At 43.6% G+C, this 24414-nt stretch overlaps 1 protein-coding gene across 3 annotated transcripts in view; it reads right to left on the bottom strand.

Annotated features, from left to right (window-relative positions):
• The window catches only part of SH3BP2 (SH3 domain binding protein 2), a 150263-nt gene that overhangs the window by 35609 nt on the left and 90240 nt on the right, over positions 1 to 24414 (bottom strand). For all 3 annotated transcript variants that reach the window (XM_040335319.1, XM_040335317.1, XM_040335318.1), the window contains exon 2: positions 4185 to 4324. In XM_040335319.1, coding sequence (XP_040191253.1) covers positions 4185 to 4320 — 136 coding nt within the window. In that variant the 5' untranslated portion in view covers positions 4321 to 4324. The remainder of the gene's footprint in view (positions 1 to 4184; positions 4325 to 24414) is intronic.

The following is a 24414-nucleotide window of genomic DNA, read 5'->3' as shown; positions in this document are numbered from 1 at the left end:
TCGCAAATCTAACGTAAACGTTGTATCTTCAATGCGTCGACCACCCGTACGTTCGGGAATTCGCGTATTTTGCTAATTTGCATACTCGATCGGGAAAACGATGGAGGCGACACCTAGCGGTGAAAAAAAAATTGCATTTAAGATCCGACAGCGTAAGAGCCTTACACCTGTCGGATCTAATGGTTATCTATGCGTAACTGATTCTAAGAATCAGTCGCATAGATACGATGGGTCAGATTAGGACTTACGACGGCGCACATGGCGTTGCGCCGTCGTAAGCCATTTCAGAATCTGGGCCAAAAAGTGTATGTCCAATCAAAACTTTTTTCTTTAGTTTTGGAAAGAGTGGAGCAAAATGATAACCCCAGTCAGGTTTGACTGATATGCGGAATTCATAGAAATCACCAGCACATCACATACTCAGTAAAGAGCAATTTATTTATTAGGCGTGCGCACAGAATGTTCCGGGTGTGCTTAGGCACACCCTAATCGCCCCTGTAGTGCTGCTAGCTTCCCTCCTCTCCTCTCAGGAGCAGGGAAGGGGTTGGTAAATATTTCATTAACTGTCCCCTTCCTTTTCTTGAACAAAAACAATGAGTGATCTGTACTGATCGCTCCTGTCTTCATTCTTAACTGAAGCAAAGTAAACTAGGTTTACTATAGGCTACAGAGAAAGGGACTGGGGAATCTCTGTCCTCTGTTTCTTTTTCTAAATGTATTACAGTGCATACCCGTGTGAGGGCCATGTGTATCTCTCAAAACTAGGTAGCCGCTACCCCCCAAAAAGTGGCAAATGTGGCATTTGAGGAGGGAGGGTGCGAACAAGCAGAGCTCCCCCTTTTGCGTTGAGCTCCACTTTAAGCTTTAACTCGCATGAAAGGACAGATGTGAACTTAGATTTGAAAGAGAGTTTTTATTATACAAATATCAAAATAATTTTATGTAAAAAAACAAAATGACAAATTCATACGGCCATCATATATTTACAGTGGATTCCACTCTACATATTTCCCCAGTAATATGGCTTCTTCAGGAGACTTATGAAGCCCTGTACACAGTATCACTATGAATGAATGAAACATTTCAATTTCATACATGCATGCTTCTGGATACAGAAAACATCTCATACATAATGAATATAAACAACTCCATAATTACACAGGTCATCTGATGTAACATTTCACCCTGAATGTGGACATGGTTAATTGCATTAGTGGGCATTATTCCTTCTATGGCACACCAATGCTCCACCGAGAAGTCCAATAGGTGTTTTCATCTTCCACCAAATTGTGTTCACATTCAGTGTGAGATTTTCCATCAGATGACCTGTTTAATTATGTTGTTTATATTCATTATGTATGAGATGTTTTTTGTATCCAGAAGCATGTATAGACTATTATCAATTTATCAAAATTGAGTCAATAATGCAACTTTTTCATTCATTCATAGTGATGCTGTGTACAGTGCTTTACAAGTCTCCTGAAGAAGCCATATTCCTGGTGAAATATGTAGAGCGGAAACCACTGTACATACAGTTGTGCCCATAAGTTTACATACCCTGGCAGGATTTATGATTTCTTGCCCATTTTTCAGAGAATATGAATGATAAACACAGAAACTTTTCTTTCACTCATGGTTAGTGTTTGAGTTAGTGTGTGTTACCAATCAACTGTGTTTACTCTTTTTAAATCATAATCACAACAGAAACTACCCAAATGACCCTGGTCAAAAGTTTACATACCCCAGTTCTAAATAAAGAAAAACAGAAAAAAAAAAATGAATACCGTGTATTGCCCCTTTTAACATCAATGACAGCTTGAAGTCTTTTGTGGATGAGACTCTTTATCGTCTCAGATGGTAAAGCTGACCATTCTGCTTGGCAAAAAGCCTCCAGTTCCTGTAAATTCTTGGTCTGTCTTGCATGAACTGCACATTTGAGATCTCCCCAGAGTGGCTCAATGATATTGAGGTCAGGAGACTGAGATGGCCACTCCAGAACCTTCACTTTATTCTGCTGTAGTTAATGACAGGTTTACTTAGCCTTGTGTTTTTGACCATTGTCATGTTGGAATGTCCAAGTATGTCACATGCACAGCTTCCTGGCTGATGTTCCTTCAGTATTTTTTGATAACATACTGCATTCATCTTGCCAAATGTCCCGTTCCTTTGTAGTTCACACATCCCCAAACATCAGCGTTTAACCCAGTAGGAATGGTGTACCTTTTATCATAGGCCTTGTTGACTCCTCTCCAAATGTAGTGTTTATGGTTGTGGCCAAAAAGCTCAATTTTGGTCTTATCACTCCAAATGACTTAGTGCCAGAAGGTTGTGTAGTAATGGTTTTCTTCTGGCGACTCAGCCCATCTTTCTTCAAGTCCCTACTTATTGTGCATCTTGAAACAGTCACACCACATGTTTTCAGAGAGTACTGTATTTCACCTGAAGTTATTTGCGGGTTTTTCTTTACATCCCGAACAATTTTCATGGCAGTTGTGGCTGAAATTTTAGTTGGTCTACCTGACCGTGGTTTGGTTTCAACAGAACCCCTCATTTTCCACGTCTTGATTTGAGTTTGAACACTGCCGAATGGCATACTCAATTCTTTGGATAACTTTTTTTTATTTCCTTCCAGTTTTATACAGTTCAACTACCTTTTCCTGCAGATCCTTTGACAATTCTTTTTCTTTCCCCATGACTCAGAATCCAGAAATATCAGTGCAGCACTGGATGAAAGATGCAAGGGTCTGTCAGGAGTCCAGAACCTTATTGACCTTTTATACACACACATTAGTTACCTTTAATAGTCATTCAAACCTCTTTGTGTCAATTTGTGTGCATGTTCCCATGCCAAAATCACCAGGGTATGTACATTTTTGATCAGGGTCATTTGGGTAGTTTCTGTTGCGATTATGATTTACAAAGAGTAAACACAGTTGACTGATAATAAATGGCTTCAGCCAAACAATAACCATGAGTGAAATAAATGTTTTTGTGTTATCATTCATATTCTCTGGAAAATATCCAATAGATCATACATTCTGCCAGGGTATGTAAACTTATGTGCACAACTGTATATGATGTAGACATCTGCATTAGTTTTCGTCCGAATGCATTTTCGTCCGAATTTCAGGTATTTTCGTTATCGTTTTAACAAACGCTAATGAAAGCACAGAAAACGAAAACCGAATGATCCAACATAAACAAATACTTTATTATCATTTTCGTTGTGGTCGAATGTGCCTAACCTTAACTCTATTAGTCCAATATTATTCTACATAAAGAGAAAAGATTCGACATAGAAAGAAAAGATTCGACATTATAGAGACATGAAGAAGAGTCAACATAGAGAGAAAAGATTCGACATAGAGAGACATGAAGAGAGACATGAAGATTCGACATAGAGAGACATGAAGATTCGACATAGAGAAAAATGAAGATTCGACATAGAGAGACATGAAGATTCGACATAGAGAAAAATGAAGATTCGACATAGAGAGACATGAAGATTCGACAAAGTAGCTAAAAACATAAGATCACAGCAAGCGGACATTTATGGTGAAATGCTCTGCCCATAGGCTATAGAAGAATTCTAATGTTGGTTGACTAGTAATAATAATTAACAAATATAATTATTACTAGTCATACAACATTAGAATTCTTCTATAGCTTGTAGGCGGAACATTCGACCGGAAATGTACGATTGCGGCGTCATACTGTTTCATTGCTCCGTCTAATCTTTTTTTTTTTTTTTTAAAGATTCCGTCGAATCTTCTTAGAACATTCAACAGACACCATAAGCCTTCAATGACAGATTCGACCTTAATTAATTTGGATTTTCGGACGAATGCATTTTTTTAAAGAAAAACAAAATAAATAAAAACGAATTTCGGGAGTAACTAAATACATTTATTTTTCTGACGAAAACAAAATTCCGAAATGAAATATTTCAGTGTGCACATGTCTAATATAATGACCTTATGAAATTGTCACTTTTGGTTTTAGATATAATAATTTTTTATTATACAAATTTCAAAAAGTTAAAATCAAAATAATATTTGATTGTATCATATAGTTGTAATTTGTCTTCAGCACTTTAAAAATCCCTAAAACGGTCGTATTATAATGTTCAAAATATTATTTTTTTAACATTTGAGAAACCATGCACGATATTTTCTGCAACTTACATTTAAAGAGCTGCAGCTGTTTCCCTCCTCTTTTGTGCAAGTATCCTGCAATTGTGACTCCCCCAGGCAATGTCAGTAGGTTCTGGGCACCAATTGCCCTCATTGGAACTGGCCATTTGGGTTCTCCAGAAGCCATATCTCTGCAAGAAATGAAAACACATTCAAGTTAGCTGATGGTTTAAGGCATTCTTTCCCTTCCCTGCAGAAGTTAATTAGTAGCATAGTCAAATGTTTGGAAATTTTAGTTAGTCTTTTACTTCCTTCGCTTTCATTTTCAGCTGGACATCAAGAGCAATACTCATGGTTAGTGCCTCTAAGGTCAGCTGTATACATACTGGTGGCTGGTTAGCCAAGCTTGCATGTTTTCATAACCTTTTGTTCTCTCCCTGTGGCGTAACGCCAGGTAAAAGCAAATAAAAGTAGGGCATTGCGATCTACAAGGGTAACTCATTTTGTGTTACAAATTTTCTTGTTTTGAAGCCATGAAATTCTGATATGAAATAAAGCACTGTTACCTTATGAATATTTTGTGAAGTAACGGTGCAATGTTTAATATACAAATATAACGCTTGTATGAGGTTTCTACAGTAACTTGGCACTTATTAAACTGATTCATCAGAACATTCACCTTGCAAACCTTTGTTAGAGGTCAAAGGGTTAGATCACTGAAACCAGATATTATGGTTGTTGGAAGATCCCAGAGAGTTCATGCTGAACTCTATTCAAACAGCTAAATACACAGATGAAGTACATTTGTGGGAACTGATGTGCATGCCGAAGAATTTGTATTTCTGTCCATCCAGTTCTTAGATTTACACAGCACAGACCTGTCTGGCAGAGCAGGAGATCTGATTTTTCTCGGCTGCACTTAAAGTGATATTAAAGGCAGTTTTTTTTTATTATGCACAGAGCAGCCCCCATCCTTCTCTTTTTAGGTCCTCCACCAGCACTTCTGGCCCCTCCCTCCTGCCCCTATAGCAAGCAGCTTGCAATGGGGGCTCCTGAGCCTTTGCTCTCTGTGTCCGAACACACATGGAGTGTGCCTCGGTCCTGCCCCTGCTCTCTCCTCATTGGCTCACTGGCTGTGATTGACAGTAGTGGAAGCTGATGGCTCCCGTTGCTGTTTCAGATAGTAAGAAGGAAGAGACCCAGGAGAGCTGCTGCTCTCGTGCACATCACTGGATTGCAGGTAACTATCAGGGGGAGGGGGGCTGCTGCACACAAGTTATTTTTTTTCACCTTAAAGTGGATGTAAATTCAATTCATGAAATTTGAGCTGGGCACATATCTCTGCAGTATTTTGTTATATCTCTTCAATGAGCTAAGTCTAATAACTCTCTCCTAAACTGTTCCTCTGTTATCAGCCTGATAACTCCTGACACATTCTTGGACATTCTCTAGACAAAAGCAGCCTGAATCTTCAGTCCTGGGAGGTTGCTAAAATAGATTAGCAGGGAGCAGGTCCTATTACAAAACACCTCTGAGAGTCTCTGCCTATGTTGAGAGGGGGTGTGTTCCTTTCCACCAATCAGCAATTTTGGCTGTATGCCCAGGCATCACACTCTGTGTTAGGAGATTTTCTCTTCCTGCTTAACACAATCTGTACTTTATAAACAGTATATAAATGTGAAGACAGCAGAGATACATATAAAACCTATGTAGGGAGATTTGGTTCATACCCGTGTATCATCTAAAGCTGTTCACATCCATTTTAATGCATAGAATGCATGAATGTAAAATACCTTGAACCTTTACAATCGTAATACAAGTAGGGCTTGTCCTTGTCTGTGCATGTGACTAGACAGTGAAAGAGAAGAAGCAGACTGATGAGCTCATCTCTTTGTCATGACTGCTGAGGCGCAATGCTACCAGGTACCCCTTAATACAAACTTATGTAAATAAACCTTCCCCCCCCTTGCCCCTTCATCCAATAAATAAACACTCTTACGACCATTAAGTTGGAAAGGGCAAGGCCACAGCTTTATTAACGCAAACATAACAACTTTAAACCATTTGTAACCAGTGCCAGTCACAGTGTTACTGTGAGCACAATTCCGGAAGGGGGGAGGGGCCTGTCCTTACCATAAGTGCTGGACAGGCCGCCTACTTCCGGTGTCCATAAAGGGGCATGGCCCACTACGGCCATTTCCTGCTGGCAAGGTCAAGAAAACCGCAGCAAGCTGTGACGTACCATAACAAAAGGGGCGGGAGGGTGGGCAGCTCTTCCCAGCGCGCTTCCAAAGGACCCAGAATTCCTTGGGGCGATCCCTTTTATCGGAGCTCGGGCCCAACCCAACCCCCCAAGTAGCCAATCCCACCATGACCACCGCCTTGTCCAGTACCTGGTCATGCCCCCATCAGTCAGGGCTCTCTTTCCCTAGGGGGCTCAAGAGGCCTTCATGACTGCTGAGGCGCAATGCTACCAGGTACCCCTTAATACAAACTTATGTAAATAAACCTTCCCCCCCCTTGCCCCTTCATCCAATAAATAAACACTCTTACGACCATTAAGTTGGAAAGGGCAAGGCCACAGCTTTATTAACGCAAACATAACAACTTTAAACCATTTGTAACCAGTGCCAGTCACAGTGTTACTGTGAGCACAATTCCGGAAGGGGGGAGGGGCCTGTCCTTACCATAAGTGCTGGACAGGCCGCCTACTTCCGGTGTCCATAAAGGGGCATGGCCCACTACGGCCATTTCCTGCTGGCAAGGTCAAGAAAACCGCCACCGCCCGTCAGTGGCTAACTGACGGGGCGCCCCACCGCAGCCAGCGCTAGTTCCACCCCACTCTGAAGGCCCAGGTTAAATATGTCCAGGCCAATGTCATTCAGGTGGACACCGTCCGATCTCAGCAGATCTCCATTGGCACCTTCCAAGTCCTTGTGTCGAATCACAAATCCCCCGATCTGGCGAACAAACTTGGAGACCTGAGCATTAACTTTTCGCCGAAAGCGTTCCAGTTGTGGGCCAGGTATTTCCCGAGCCCAAAGCAAACGAGGCACGATTTCCGACCACACCAGGACCAAATTTGTAAATGTTGCGAAACACTGGGCGATGTCGCTCTTGATTGCGGAAATCAGATCCACGGAACGGGCGTAGCCGACGTCGTTCCCGCCGGCGTGGAGCACTAAGACGATGGGGCCGGAAACATGAGCCCGAAGACGCAAGCATTCCGGAAGGACCTGAGACCAGCGTAACCCGCGGAGCCCGAGCCAACGGATCCTGGCAATGCCATTGTCGAAACCCAAGTTGCTGCCACCGTGACGGCAAGCCGACCGACGGGCGGCCCAGTGGATAAAGGAGTCCCCCAGTATCCATACTTGTGCCGGGCGGGGATCTGAAATTAAAATAACAAGTGTGGGCGGACGTACAGAGAAAACCGAGACGATTCCCACCTACCTAGACGCTGAAGATCCGTATCGGAAAAACCCATACCAGAAGCCGCGGTGGCTGCGCCGATGCGAAACGAGTGGGTCGCAAATTCGCGCGACGGGAGACCCAATAAATCAAGGCAACGCCGGAAAACCCGTAAAAATTGGAACCTGCTCAGGGACGAGGAATCAGCGTGGACGAAAAAAGTGGGAGACGAGGGGCGGGCAGCCACGAAAGGGGAGGCTAGTGCCACAGGGCAAAATGGGCCACCGCAAGGGTACAGAACAATCCTCTTACCCTTGCCGAGGCTGTCAGTCTTCGAGGTGCGCAACAGCACCGATACGCATTGCTCGGAGGCGGATACGTCCTCAGCTCTTCCCAGCGCGCTTCCAAAGGACCCAGAATTCCTTGGGGCGATCCCTTTTATCGGAGCTCGGGCCCAACCCAACCCCCCAAGTAGCCAATCCCACCATGACCACCGCCTTGTCCAGTACCTGGTCATGCCCCCATCAGTCAGGGCTCTCTTTCCCTAGGGGGCTCAAGAGGCCTTCACTCTGCTCTCTCCTCCTTAGTAAGTTCCTTGTTTGCGTCTGAGCACTGGAGAACAACTGACTGATCCCTTATTCTGCCCTTCCCTCTACTTCTGGGTAGGGAATTGCAGGAGGCTGATTCCATGCCAAATTCCTGGCTTACTCAATATGAGAGAGTCCCTGAAGGATTTTAGATGTATATTACATTAGAAAGAAACAGGAGGAATAGGAACACCATAAAGATCGGCAGAAGCATCTAAAATTGCAAAATGGACAGGTACAGAGCAAGGGACTATGGGAAAGAGATGTCTTGGCTTGAGTTACGAAGAAATATAAAATGACTTTACCTGTACCTATAACTGAAATATCAATTATAATTGTACTTTAACATTTGCAGTATTGAACAATGACCTGCCTTTAAAGATTAGTAAAATATTTTCCCTTTTCTTCCTAACCAGAGGGCTTTGCTGTATATAACGCTGAGCAAACTGTTGGCGCTATATAAATCCTGAATAATAATAATAATAATATGCAAAGATAAATTAGCCTGCATGAAAACTTGCATAGATGGGTATACAGAGCTTGCAAGTTTACAAGCTTTCAAACTTCCCTACTTCCTCTGCTTGGAACCCTGTGGTTCTGGAAATTCCCCAGTGAGCTCCTTCACCTAATAACTCGTCTGGGAGTTCTTTGTATTGAACAATTTTTTTTACTGTTTTCATCTCTAGGATAGTAAATATGCCCGTTACATTACAACCCTATGAAGTCTTGTTGGGTTCTGGTTGTCTGCTAATGACACAGTTCACACCAGAAATTATGGCCGCCACCTATGTCATTATGATGCCACTTCGGAAGAAAGTACACACCGGTTTATACCACAGACATAATGTTTAGTCTGAACTTACTGTACCAGTAAAATCTGCAGTCTGGGACAAGATCTGGTCTTATGCCACCATTGTCATGTACGAAGATACTGAAGAACCATGACAGTTGTAAGACTCGTGACTTTGGCCTAACGCTCCGCGTAGAGTAAAGTACTCACTCTGGCTAAGGAGTTTCTGGGACCTATTATTGCTCCGTGTGTTTCTATTTGCAGGTTTTAGTTCTGACCACATTTGTTGTCGAAGAAATCTCACGAATGGAGGCACGGACAACATTTAAAATTTTACAACAAACGTGTAGGAAAAAATGTCTGAAATTAGGCTTCAGGCTTATTGTACCTTCTTGATGTTAGAAGATGCTTGGGGCGTAACATGCTATTAAGGTGTTTTTCTGTGTTACTGCACTACCAACAGACTCTGAACTTTCCAATGTGTCCTTTCCCTTATGTACTATAATAACCACTTGCCGACCACGGCACGCCGATATACGTCGGCAGAATGGCACGGGCAGGCAAATGGGCGTACCTGTACGTCCCATTGAATTTGCTGCCCATCGGGCGCACGCATGCCTCGTGAGTGCACCCACGGGTCCCAGGAACTTGATGTTCCTGGGCGGCCCGGGATTGCGGTTGGCAAAGGCAGAATAGGGGGATGCCTTTGTCAACAAGGCATTTCCCTGTTCTACCTAGTGACATGTCAGTGATCTAAATGTGTCAAGTGTCCAATGTCTCCGCCATAAAGTCACAGTCACAATAAAAATCGCAGATCACCACCATTACTAGTAAAAAAATAAAATAATAAAAATGCCATAAAACTACCACCTATTTCGTAGACGCTATAACTTTTGCACAAAACCAATCAATATACGCTTATTGCGATTTTTTTTTTACCAAAAATATGTAGAAGAATACATAATCGGCCCGAACTTTTTTTTAAATGGGGACATTTATTACAGCAAAAAGTAAAAATATTGGGCCAGATTGTCAAAGGACTTACGACGGCGCAGCGCCATGTACGCCGTCGTAAGTCCTAATCTGACCAGTCGTATCTATGCGACTGATTCTTAGAATCAGTTACGCATAGATATCCATTAGATCCGACAGGTGTAAGTCTCTTACGCCGTCGGATCTAAACTGCAATTTTTTTTGCCCGCTAGGTGGCGCTTCCGTCGATTTCCGTGTTAAGTAGGCAAATTAGCTAGATACGCGAATTCCCGAACGTACGCAGTAAGGTTACGACGTTTACGTTAGGCTTTTTCCGGCGTAATGTTGCCCCTGCTATATGGTGGCATAAGTGCGGCACAACAATGTTAAGTATGGCCGTCGTTCCCGCGTCAAAATTTTAAAAAGTTACATTGTTTGCGTAAGTTGTCCATGAATGGGGCTGGACGTCATTTACATTCACGTCGAAAACAATGACGTCCTTGCGACGTCATTTGGAGCAATGCACACTGGAATATTTTACGGATGGCGCATGCGCAGTTCGTTCGGTGCGGGGACGCGCTTCATTTAAATGCTACACGCCCCCTACCCACCGAATTTGAATTCCGCCGGGTGATTTACGCTACGCCGCCGCAACTTACGGAGCAAGTGCTTTGAGAATACAGCACTTGCCCGTGTAAGTTGCGGCGGCGTAACGTAAATCGGATACGTTACGCCGCCGCATAGATACGCCGATATACAAGAATCTGGGCCATTGTGTTTTTTTTTCATAATTGTCGCTCTTTCTTTGTTTATAGCGCAAAAAAAATCGCAGAGATGATCAAACACCACCAAACAAAAGCTCTATTTGTGGGGAAAAAGGGCGTAAATTTTGTTTGGGTACAGCGTCGCACGTTGCAATTGTCAGTTAAAGCAACAAAGTGCCGAATCGCAAAAAGTGGCCCGGTCATTTGACAGGCAAATGGTCCTGGGGCTGAAGTGGTTAATGCACTTCTTTCATCCAATCTCAGTTATGTGATCTAGTGGCCTAGCATACCCAAAATGATGTTCAATGATGAACTCTACATGAACATCTAACATAATATATTTCAGAATAATTCAGTATTGTAGAAAATTTAATAGATCATCAGTATGAAGAGAAGATTGTCATATAACAACATTCCTAGTATCTGTTTTAAGAAGTTTCCTCTCATTTACAGTCAACTTGAATGAAAGAAGTTATTGAAAAGACTAGAAGTAAACTAATCTGAATGCAGTTAAACTCTTACTGTTTGTTTCACAAAGTTTCTTTCTAATCAGAAAGAAGTTGATCTTTGTGGAGTTATGAGCAACGCAAATATGCCATTGCTTCATAGGAGCTGATTTATTAATACTGGAACACAACAGTCACTGACTCCTATCAGTATTCTTCTTCAAACATATTTTCTAATTTCTCTATAAGAACAGAAACCCGGTTTCCATGCACAACAACCCATTCTTTTTTCCTCTGGTTTTCATGTTTCAGCCTCCTGCTGTTTGTCTTGGATCCGTCTTGCCATTGGGAGATCAGACATTTTACAGCAGCTTTGTCAAATTCAATTTTATTGTGGGACGCATCAGCATTATGGTTGCCCTCAAAGGTAAGGTGACCAGATTTTTAAAATGAGATCCGGGGACATATTTTTTCTTTACTAGTAATGGCAACAATCAGCGACTCTCTGCCCGTCGCCACCCGCCTCACAGCCTCTCAAGTCTCAGGCCCCGTACACACGACCGAGTTTTTCGGCAGAATTCAACCAGAAACTCAATCGGAGCCGTATTCTGCCGAGAAACCCGGCCGTGTGTACACTTTCGGCCGAGGAAACCGACGAGGATCTCGTCGGGCCAAATAGAGAACATGTTCTCTATTTCCTCTTTAGTCAATGGGGAAACTTGGCTCGCCAAGATCCTCGGCGGCTTCACAAGGATGTGTTTTGCTCGTCGAGTTTCTCGGACGTGTGTACGGGGCCTTACTCTTCGGGCCCCGGCTACTACTGGATGGGGAGCGGAGGAAGATCACTCCGCCAGGGAAGGCGAGGAGATAGGCAGGTGGCTGACCAGGATTTGAGCCAAGGCAGAAGAACATGCGAGCGAAGCTGAATGGGCATGCGCCCGAAACTGAAGAAATATTCCCTCCGCTCCGACCAGCACATGATCATCAGAAAGGGGCACAGATAATGGGAAAAATACAACCCCCCTATGCTAGTAGGCACGGCAGAGCGGGGGTGTGTAATTGTATTTATTTTTATTTTAATTCTGCACTGATTGTCTTTGAAATTGCCCCAGCCCCCTATTAAATCCAATCTGGGGACAAAACCAGGGACAGATTTGGTCCGGGGACAGTGTTCTCAATCAGGGGACTGTCCCCTGAAACTGGGGATGTCTGGTCACCCTACTCAAAGGGCCAGTTCTATCTGAAAGACTAGATGTACCTTACATCAGATGTCAAGAGCCCCCCCCCCCATCATCTGAATTCAAGTGTCCCCGACCCTCCCTTACATCACAGTGCACCCCCTTACCTTGTGCTACAGCCAGGAAGAAGCTGGGCACAGAGCTGGGAAGCAGAAAGTGCAGGGTCTGGTAAAGGACCAAAGGTGGACTGGGGGTGGTGGAGACAAGGGGGTGCTTTGGCTGTACAGAGAGGTGCAAGATCTGTAGGGGGAGTTCTGTCCTCTCTGCTGCTGACAGCTGAGGCGGAGGGAGGGGGCTGAGGCAAGCCTCTCTGCAACTGCATCAAGAAACGCCGGATCTGGCAGAGAAATTCTGTCCTCATTTCTGCTGCTGACTGCTGAGACAAATGGAGGCAGGAAAGTGGGAGGGCACAGCTGCAGGAGAGGTTCAAGGACCAAAATGGGGGTGAGCCTAGTTTGACACATGTTTTTGAGGCAGAACAGTATCTGCTCATTTGCCTTCTGTGTCATGCTGCTCTACACAGGGCAGCCATCATTAATTTTAGGGGCCCTCACACAGCTTTAAGCCTGGCCCTCCCCCTGGCCTGACCACCAACATGGCCGTTCCACCAAATCTGCCCCCTGGCCATCCCTTTGGTGCACCCACCTTTATTTTAACACTCTTACAGCTTAATAAATGAAAGTAAACCCAATTCAACAAAGTGATGGCCCCATATATTTAGCAAAAAGAGACAGCCCAACCCACAAAGAGACATCCCCACATATTCAGCAAAGAGACATCCCAATTCAGCAAAGAGACAGCACCATATATTCAGCAAAGCAACATTCCTTTGAGTGCATCGCTCACTCAACAATTCAGTCTTTTTGGTTGGGGCCTGGGTGGCCGGGTCCCCTCAGGACACCAGGGCCCCTTACATGTGTATGGGCTGTCCCCCCCCCCCCCCCTGATGGCGGCCCTGGCTCTACAGTATTATAGAAGGAGGCACTTATATTTGTTGCCTAAATCAAGGGACAAAATCAAAGCTGAGAAAAGTTGTGTAGGAGTGCCGAGAGAAAAGGGAATAGCCGCTCCAGGTGGGAACCCAGATGAATATCCTCCGATGCAGATAACTCAGGTGCAGGCAATGCACTTAGCAAAGCAGGGACAAAGATTGTCTCTGGACAGCCGCACTCTGAACAAATTGTAGCCTTTATTAAAAGAAGGACAGCACTACATGTCACAGCAAAATAAAAAAAAAATGCAGACGCATTTCGCAATGAAATTAGTGCTTATTCATAGTGACTAAGCACTAGTTTCAGTGCGAAACACGTCAGCAGTCGGGTTTTTATTTTATTTTGCTGTGACTTGTAGTGCTGTCCTTCTTTTAATAAAGGCTACAATTTGTTCAGAGTGCGGCTGTCCAGAGACAATTTTAGTTCCTGCTTAGGAGTGCCGAGACCCTGAAGCTGCCTAGAAAGGCTAATATCAAAAGGGAGCATTGTTGAATAGAGAGGGCAAAGTGAGAGTGTCTTAGTAAAGCCAACTCCCTGACTCAGGTATACTGTATTTACCAAAGGTTAGCCAGGTTGCTGCAAAACACCAGTTGAAAGCTGGTGTTTGATATTACAGGAAGAGGCCATGTCTGTATCTTTGTCACTGGCCGCTAGGCCCAAGCACTGCATCATGAGCGGTCATCTGCTCCTAGGGCTGGACTGGGACAAAAATTTGGCCCTGGACTTCATCCAGACTGGCCCACTTTGACAGGTCTCTCACATGGCGGCCGGACAACTCCCACCCCCCCGGCCACCCAAGCCCCCTTCCCCCCCTTCACTAGGCACTAGCCGTTCTACTTTATTAGAGTAGAACGGCTGGTACTGGTACTCTTATAGGCAGTACCAGTGGGGAAGCTAGACATTATTTCACCCGGGGGAAAGGATCAGTTCGGTGCCCCCCATGGGACAAGATTAGGCAGAAGTGTGAAACTCCCAGGCCATAGCTGTTGAGTCAGCTGTCTGTCCCCTCACCCGTGCTCCCTCTGGTCCCCCCCATGCTCCTGTCATATCCCCTGGTCCTCTGTTTCCCTCCCTGCAACGCTCACCTCCTCTCCCTCCCCGCAGCGCTCACCTGGGGGGGGAGACAGAGGAGCGGAGGGGGGGGATCCGCTGTCACTAAAGCCGGCCCACTAAGCCATCGGCCCACCGGGAAACTCCCTGTAGTTCCAATGGCCAGTCCATCCCTGTCTGCTCCCCATACACAAAAGCAATGTATATTGTGCAGGTGCTGGTGAGGAGCATTGTGAATTGCCACTGGCTGTAATGTCCTGAATTTATAGTCGTGTAGATATATGTTTGGGGAAAAAAGGGGCTTTGCGGGGTGAGGTGTATACAAACGCTCAAATGCAGACAACATTTTGAGGAAGGTGGAGCTGTTAAAGGAAGAGAAACTTCCCAGTGGCCAAAGAATTAGGAAAATAAGTTCCCTGAAACACCTACTGCTTTTACTGTACTGGAACTTTCATTATTAATCATTTCCACTGGTGAACTTTTTTACATTTAAGACACCAATTGATGATAGATTATTCATTACATAATTACAGTCATGTCTTTTTTTTATAGCATGACCCACAGACTTAGTACTGCCAACAAAATTGCAACTTTAGAAAAAAGAAACTGTTGGGGAAACACGATAACTCTAGATGATGTCACACCGACTAGACCCTAAGTGATGGTTTTCCGGTGGCCTTATCTGTTTCAAACAAGGTTTGATGCTACATAAAGGACCTGTGAGAAGTACACATTAACCACAATTTATCATTAAGTAGCAAGTACAAGGGGCAAAGGAAGTATGAGCAACTCATGACATTCTAACCTGAATTGTACTGCATTTCTCATTGGGCATATAGGAAGCCACTTCTATAAAAGGAAGGACAGAGAGAAAAAGAGAGAGAGAGAGAGAGAGAGAGAGAGAGAGAGAGAGAGAGAAAAGGAGAGAGAGAGAGAGAGAGAGAGAGAGAAAAGGAGAGAGAGAGAGAGAGAGAGAGAGAGAGAAAAAAAAAGGAGAGAGAGAGAGAGAGAGAGAGAGAGAGAGAGAGAAAAAAAAGAGAGAGAGAGAGAAAAAGAGAGAGAGAGAAAAAAGAGAGAGAAAAAAAAAAGAGAAAATAAAAGAGAGAAAAGAGAGAGAGAGAGAGAGAGAGAGAGAAAAGGGAGAGGGAGAGAAGGAGAGCGAGAGAAAAGGGAGAGAAGGAGAGAAAAGAGAGAGAGAGAGAGAAAAGGGGGAGAGAGAGAGAGAAAAAAGAGAGAGAGAGAGAGAGAGAGAGAGAGAGAGAAAAGAGAGAGAGAGAGAGAGAGATATGGGTCAGAGAAAGGTTGTTACCAAAATATTGCTAACAATAAATGTAATTTCTAATTCATCCTTGAAATGTCATTTATTTGTACATCAGAGTGACAATAAAAAAATTCTGACGTGTTTCGGCAATAGCCTTAGTCGTAAATGTGTCAGTTTATTGGGTGGACCCTGCAGAGAGCGTGGTTACCTTTCTTCTTTTCCATACTCCCCATAACATCCCTTGTACCCTCTTTCACCTACAGTTCTCTTGTTGAAGTTTCCCTTCTATGTCTACCTGTGGACATCTGAGGCTGTCGAAATAAAGTACAATTTGTACATTTTGGGGATAATTGTTGAAATGCGTCAGTTTTTGTTTTACTGTCACTCTGATGTACCAATAAACGACACTTCACTGCAACATTAGTAAGAAGAGCCAGCAAAACTGTAATCCTTGAAGTGTCGTTTATTGGTACATCAGAGTGACAGTAAAAACAGTGAAAGAGGGTACAAGGGATGTTATGGGGAGTATGGAAAAGAAGAAAGGTAACAGCGCTCTCTGCAGGGACAACCCAATCCATACACCAGGTCCACTCACAGGTGCCGAGGCTCGATGTGTCCCAACACACTCCACTGCAACATTAGTAATAAGAGCCAGCAAAACTGTAATCCTTGGAGTGTGTTGGGACACATCGAGCCTCGGCACCTGTGAGTGGACCTGGTGTATGGATTGGGTTGTCCCTGCAGCAAACGCTGTTGCCTTTCTTCTTTTCCATACTCCCCATAACATCCCTTGTGCCCTCTTTCACCTACAGTTCTTTTGCCTCAGGTGTCCACAGGTAGACATAGAAGGGAGTCAAAATAAACAATTTGTACATGTTGGGGATAATTGTCGAAACGCGTCAGTTTTTGTTTTATTGTCACTCTGATGTACCAATAAACGACACTTCAAGGATTACAGTTTTGCTGGCTCTTCTTACTACTGTTGCATTGGAGTGTGTTGGGACACATCGAGCCTCGGCACCTGTGAGTGGACCTGGTGTATGGATTGGGTTGTCCCTGCAGAGAGTGCTGTTACCTTTCTTCTTTTCCATACTCCCCATAACATCCCTTGTACCCTCTTTCACCTACAGTTCTCTTGCCTCAGGTGTCCACAGGTAGACATAGAAAAGAGTCAAAATAATCAATTTGTACATGTTGGGGATAATTGCAGCCTCCTCTAACCTGCTACTCTAGGCACTGGTCCTCAAGTGCTAGCACAGAAAATATATCACAAAATTGGTGACAAAAATATTCTGATTTTACCTTAAAAAAAAAAAGAAAAAACATTTTTTTTTTTTTTTAGAAAGGGGTTTCTTTTCTTTTGCTTAGCAAGCTCTTTGCTTGCCGCTATGGTGCATAGTAGAATTGTTGACTGCTTTCCATTGCTCTTAGCCTGCATTCATTTTTCTTTTTTTAGGCTCTTTTATTTTCACCTGGTGATCTAGCCACTAAGCCTTGTTAGTTTTCAAAAGAGCAAGCTCTTCTGCTGATGTAGCAGTTACAGGGATGAGAGAAACCATTTAACATTGGCAGGGATGCTTACAATGATCAGCTTTTCACCACTTCCGTCCCCCCCAGATTAACAATACCCCTGTCCAAAGATGCCACTGTGTTCCTTCATCTAAAATGGAGGCACTCTAATGCCTAGTACACACGGGACAGATTTTGAGAATCAATAAAGATATTTGGCCCATGTGTATGTCAGCCAGTCCAAGAGAAGCTGGCCCGGCTTCTGTTGGACGAGCATGCTTGAAAAACATGTTGTGGCAGGGGGCTGCCCCCCTGTCAGAAAACAACAGCTCAGTGGGGGAGATCAAAGTACTAATGTTGAACTGTTAGTACAGCAGCTCTGATCAGAGCTGTCAGGTTTTTGTTGTGTGTACCAGGCTTAATAAAGGAGGTGTGTTACTAGCCAGATTACATCTTGAAGAGGAAACGTGTTCTATTTTTGCTAGGGGAGACTAGTCTCTGTAAAGGCATATAATATGCTATATATTTATAAAAACTTAAAATTCTCATTATGGGTTTAATATAACAGAGAGCAGTTCCCAATGCAGCATCAGAATCATGATGCCTGTGACGTGCTTTCCGCCATGTTCTTATAGGACCACGTTTTTTTCTACAGTCAATAAACTCTCCATCATGTTATCCTATTTTTCCATGCACACATAGGCTGCTATCAGCAGTTTTTGGCTGGGGCGTTTTTTAGGTTTAAAAAATAAAAAAAAACTAGTGGGTGCTGAGAGTAGTTTTTCAGCTGTAAAAAACGCTCTAACGTCCAAAAAAAATTGAAAAACGCAGCTAATCATCATTTTATTGACAGTTTTGATCCATTGAAAATATATATAATTTCCTTTTCCCAATAAAAAAGAAAAAATTGCTAAAGAATGCTAGCACGGAAAAACGCTAAAACAGCGAATAAAACGCAAAAAAAAAGCTATTAAAAAAACTTTAAAAAGCTACTGCCGTTTTTATGACGTTCTTTTAACGTCCAGTGTGCATGGGGCCTAAACAGCTGCTGTAAAAATGTCCAAAAACTTCCATTGTGCATGAGGCCTAATGCTTTTCACAGTTGGTGCTTATACCTCGATTTTACAAGTACGTGTGGGAATCGCGGCGGTTGAATCATTTGCCCCCTTAATTGGGATTCGATGAGTCCGCAGTGTTGGGGTTTGTTTTTCTAATATCTAGTTCTCGTTTACCTTTAATTTCCATGTTGATTGGGTACTGTTTACTGATCTGGATAAACTCAGTTTCTTAATTTTGGAAATAGTCCTTTTTGCCTTAATATGCATCTTATCCTTGTGGTACTTTGAACCGTATGCTGTGCTGAGGGCAGTGGTGTATTTAGGTTTTGTGCTGCCCTAGGCCTGAATCCAACCCTTCCTGTCAAGGCCACACCCCTTCCTGTTTGATACATGCCCTGAAATTTTCCAGTGGGGACACTAGTTCTGAGGGCCTTTGGGCGGGGGTGGGGGCTTTCCCTTAATGTGCAGATATTTCCTCTCACTTCCTGTTTGGCTATGGGGCAGGAAATGAAGCGAAATGAACGGATGGCAACAAAAAAATGAACAGAGGCTTTAAACCATCCCTTACTCTATCCAAAATGGAAAAAGTGTTGCCTATAGTTCTACTTTGAGCACACATTTCTGTTAAATGTATGGAGGACTAAGAGGATATAACCATGCCAGTGGTGCAGCAGAACACATATAGCACAGTGATAGGGGGTATGTGGTCCAGACAGTAAGCAAAGGATTTGGGGCAGGAACAAATAAATCCATTTGTTTATTTTTCTCATCAGCAATCAACAGACATAAAATTAAGATTCCTTAATATGTACAGCTGACACAGGCAAAGGTTTGCAGAAGAGTCCTACTACCTACCTGCCATGTATAGGTGACCATGTCAGTGTCCATTGTGTCTGCACCATCCCTATCATACCGGCAGCAGTGCGTCCGCTTTATGGGGGCGACAGACCGAGTTGTCTTGCAGCCCAGTCCACCTCATAAGACTGCCGATACACTAAAAGTGTAGCGCAAGCCGGCGGAGCCCTTTTTTCATGCTGCCCCATGCAAAGTGTTGCCTTAGGCCAGGGGTGGGGAACCTTAATTCTGCCAAGGGCCATTTGGATTTTTGTAACATCATTCGGGGGCCGTACAAAACTTAAAAATTAGCCTGTTATATTTGATCAAACATTTTTTCAGGGGGGGGGGGGTGCTTCGGCAGCAGCGATACACAGTCACATTTAACCCTTTGTTCGACCACTAGCGGGGATTAAACGGGCCCCCCCCTGCATCACTGGACCCCTTTACATTACACAGCACCCTGCATCACTGGACCCCTTTACATTACACAGCACCTTGCACCTCTGGACCCCTTTACATTACACAGCACCCTGCATCACTGGACCCCTTTACATTACACTGCACCCTGCATCACTGGACCCCTTTACATTACACAGCACCCTGCATCACTGGACCCCTTTACATTACACAGCACCCTGTACCTAGGGACCCTTTACATTACACAGCACCCTGCATCATTGGACCCTTTACACTACACAGCACCCTGCATCACTAGACCCCTTTACATTACACAGCACCCTGCATCACTAGACCCCTTTACATTACACAGCACCCTGCACTGTGCAGGACATTAATACATGAGTTACCATGATCATTGACCAGTGCAGGACATTTACCTAGGGTTGCCACCTGTACGGGATTGACCCGGACAGTACAGGGTTTGAATCATGTGTCCGGGTCTCCTTCCGCCTTCAACCCGGACACATGATTCAAACTGTACTGTGGCTTAGCTGGTGGAGGAACACTAGTAGTTAAAGTTGGTAGGGGAAAGTTCTTATCCTTATACAGCAGTTTGGACAATTTAATCTGAGCCCCAATGTCCTCTTCTATACAGATACACTGAGTAATGTAATTGCCGGGATCAGCAGCACAAGGATTACTCTGCAGGGACTATTTGATGGTTTTCGGGCTCAGGCGGAGTAATCCTTGTGCAGAGGTTCTCGGCAATTACATTACTCAGCCAGGGTATCCGTATAGAAGAGGACGTGGGGAGATTAGATCGTCGGGACTCAGAACTGCCATGTCATGATGCTGTCAGCATATTTATGGCTTACTTGCTGCTGTAGAAATGGTTCCTCGTCGGTGGCGCTGGCTCGTCCTCTCTATGCTCCTCCCATCAGTGCCATCCCAGCCAGCCATGAATGGTAATCCCCGCCCGCCGTGAGTGACGTCACGCCGCCAGGAAGGGGATGCCGCCGCCGGGCGGGGCTGTAAACCAAGGGGAGCAGCTCATCAGCTGCAGTGCAATCATCCTATTGGCTGGAGGCTGGCGCCGGCTAACAGGGGCGGGCCGCAGGAGCGGAGTAAATGTATTGCTAAACACACTGACAATGAATAAATGATCGCCATGATCATTCATTCATTGTCAGTGTGTTTAGCAATACATTTACTCCGCTCCATAGTGACAATCGGCGGCGCTGTTTTACAAACCCATGGGGGGCCGGATGGAATGATTTTGCGGGCCGCAGGTTCCCCACCCCTGCCCTAGGTCAAGATACAGCGTTAGCTGAGGGACGCATAATAAAACTTGTAATAAAAAAAAAAGCATCCCTACCTTACCGGGAGCGGAAGACTAATGTATCATGAGCCAAAGATTAAAAAAAAAAAACACAATTAAAACTATTGGAAGAAAAAAGGGAAAATAATACTTCAATGATGTTACTGATACCTACTTGATGAGGCCAGTAGCCAGAGACAAAGGTAAGTCATTTTTTCCTCTTTTTTTTTCCTTTTTAGGGATTAATAAGCAATTTTTAGTCAGAGAAATAAGTTTTGAGCACGTGTGTCCTGTCTCCAGTGTAAATCACTGCACTCACATTTATTTCCAATCAGCAGGATACCCCCTTTGGAGTACCATCAAAGGACGCCGCAGATACTTCCTCTCCTTCTATTTTTATATCTGGATTTTACTAGAACGTGACATGAGAATTAACTCTCATTCTAAGACTCGCGGCTCCCTCTTTTAATTTCAAATGAAAGAAAACAATGGGGTTTATTAACTAAAACTAGAGAGGACAAAATCAGTCACAATTCTGCAGACAAACCAATCAGCTTCTAACCCCAGCTTATTTAATTAAAGCGGAGGTTCACCCTAAAAAACAACTTTCTACCATGCCATGCAGCATACTAGCGTCAGCTACAGTATGCCTTTATTTATTTTTTTCCGCTGTACTCACAGTTTAATCCATTAGTTTTGTTTTAGACACCCGCAGGGAGTACGCGTTCCTATGAAGAGGGGAACATGATTGACGGCCGGCTATGGCGCGTCACGCTTCCCGAAAATAGCCGGAGTAGGACTCGGCTCTTCACGGCGCTATACGGCGCCTGCGCAAAGACTAGGAGCTGACTGCGCAGGCGCCGTGAAGAGCCAAGTCCTATTTCGGCTATTTTCGGGAAGCGTGACGCGCCATAGCCGGCCGTCAATCATGTTCCCCTCTTCATAGGAATGCCTACTCCCCGCGGGAGTCTGAAACTTAACTAATGGATTAAACTGTGAGTACAGCGGGAAAAAAATAAATAAAGGCATACTGTAGCTGATGCTAGTATGCTGCATGGCATGGTAGACAAAAAAAAAATTTTTTTTTTAGGGTGAACCTCCGCATTAAGCTTTGGCAATAAAACCTGGAAGCGGATTGGTTTCCCTGCAGAAGTGTGACTTATTTTGCACTCTCTAGCTTTAGTAAATAAACCCCATTTGTCTCTTGAGACATTTACTGCGAACTAGCCAGGTCAGCAAGTGTCAGAAAATTTTTGCACACACAGACTTATTCAGCAGAACCTCGAGGAGGGCGAGGATGGTGAGTAAACTGCTGTAACCGGTATGTAATATCCAACCGGATTTCACCTTTAACTGTTTCCACTGAAATTGCGATTGTTGACTCATTTGTTACAAATTCCTTCACTTGACACATTTATTATTACTTAAAGTGGTTGTAAACCCACTCTGACAACTCACACCTACAGGTAAGCCTAGATTACGGCTTACCTGTAGGTGCAAGAAATTTCTCCTTAAAGTGGAGTTCCACCCTGAAAAAAAAAAATTGCAGGAAAATGCTGCAAAAAATACCTGTTGCTATGCGGATATTCCTAATCTGCCTCTTCCTTATCCGTGGTGGGTCTTCTTCCGCATCCTCCTTCTTGTGAATCCTCGCACATGCACAGTAGGAAACGGGCAGTGAAGCTGCAAGCTTCACTGCCTGTTTCCCTTACCAAGGATGGCGGCGCAGGACCTGCAATGATCTGGATAGGCATGGGGGGGTCCTGCGCATGCGTGAGAGTGACGTCATCGCCGCTCCGGCCAGTAACAGCGCCAGAGCGGCAAGGGGAGCGAGGAGCTCTTCGGGAGATTCAATCTCAGGTAAGTCATTCATAATGAGCTAGTAAAAAAAAGAGGGTTTACTTCCTCTTTAAATTGGTATTAACCACTTCAGCTCCAGGAAGGTTTTACCCCCCCCCCCTTCCTGACCAGGCTTTTTTTTGCAAAACAGCACTGCGTTACTTTACCTGACAATTGCGCAGTCGTGCGACGCTGTACATAAATAACATTGACATCCTTTTTTTCCCAAAAATAGAGCTTTCTTTTGGTGGTATTTGATTACCTCTTACATTCTTTTTTTTAGAGCGCAAAAAATAAAAAACGCAATTTTGAAAAGAAAACTATATGTTTTACTTTCTGCTATAAAACACATCCAATAAAAAAAATCGAATTTCTTCATTAATGTATTCTGCTACATATTTTTCATGAAAAAATCCCAATAAGCATATATTGATTGGTTAGAGCAAAAGTTATAGGGGTTTATTTACTAAAGCTGGAGAGTGCAAAAACATTCTCCCTTCTGCATAGAAACCAACCTGATTGGACTGATTTTGCGCTCTCCTGCTTTAGTAAATGTCTACACACTATGGGACCAATTTAGGGACTTTTTATTCTTTTAATATTTTTCACTAGTAATGGCGGCGATCAGTGATTTTTAGCGGGACTGCGACATTGCGGCTGACAAATCTGACACTAAGTGACACTTTTTGGGGACCATTAACACCAATGCAGTGATCAGTGCTAAAATAAAATGCAATATCACTGTATAAATGACACTGGCAGGGAAGGGGTTAACATCAGGGGAAATCAAAGGGTTAAATGTGTTCCCTATGAGTGCTTTCTATCTGTGTGGGGGGGGGGGGGGGGGGCTTTGACTAAAGGAAAACAGAGATCAGTGTTTCACAAAATCTCCATTTTCCTCTCTGGCAGAATGGAGATCTGCCCTGTTTACATCACGTCTGCTGGACCTGCTAATTGGCTGCCACTGTGTCTAATCGCAGCGAGAGCAGGGCTTCGGAGGTGCACGCGCCCCAGAGCCGAAGAAGGAAATCACGTACAGGTATGTGAATTTGCACTTAAGGGCCGCCCTGCCACAGTACATGGGCCGGTCCTTAAATGGTTAAACCCAATACCAAAAATTTAATATATGGCAGCTTACCAATCATTAGATGTGGTGGCCAAATTTTTTAAAGAAAATGAACAAAACATTGCAGGATTGGACGCAAGTATCTACACTGTGGATGAAGGTGCAACAGGGATATATTTGCACAGCAGCATTGTTGTCAGTCTGGGGGGGAGTGTTAGTTTTTTAACCATTTTAAAAGGTGTTGGTGAATTTAAATCTGCTCTGCTAAATCTGTTATTTATACCTATTGGGATAAAGGTTTTACATAAATGAATTGTAAGCACCCCTGTCAGTGGTAAATGGTTTGTTCCAACCCTCTAACTGCTACATCTGCAGAATAGTTTGTTCTAGACAGGTGCAGAACGAAAAAAAAATGTTTGGTTCGTTTCAATCCGATATTTACTTTAATTTGTTTAGTTAAACTCGTTTAATTCGTTTTCGGAATTTGTTTTGTTTGTTCGTTTTCGAATCGATTCAAAGTTTTTGAATTCGAATAGTTTTCGAATAGTTTTCCAATTGCCAAAAATAAAAAAAATAGAAAATCAAGGAATAGAATAGAAAAAATAATATTTTTCTATTCTATTCCTTTTTATTTTGTATACTATTTTATTCTCTTTGGAAATTGGAAAACTATTTGAATTCAAAAAGTTTTTGAATTTGTTTTGAAAACTAATCTAATTCGAAAAAAAAATTTTTTTTTTTAAC

The sequence above is a fragment of the Rana temporaria genome, chromosome 1 (assembly GCF_905171775.1).
Source record: "Rana temporaria chromosome 1, aRanTem1.1, whole genome shotgun sequence".
Lineage (NCBI taxonomy): Eukaryota > Metazoa > Chordata > Amphibia > Anura > Ranidae > Rana > Rana temporaria.
The sequence above is the reverse complement of the archived record's forward strand: the minus strand, read 5'-3'. Positions and strand labels throughout refer to the sequence as shown.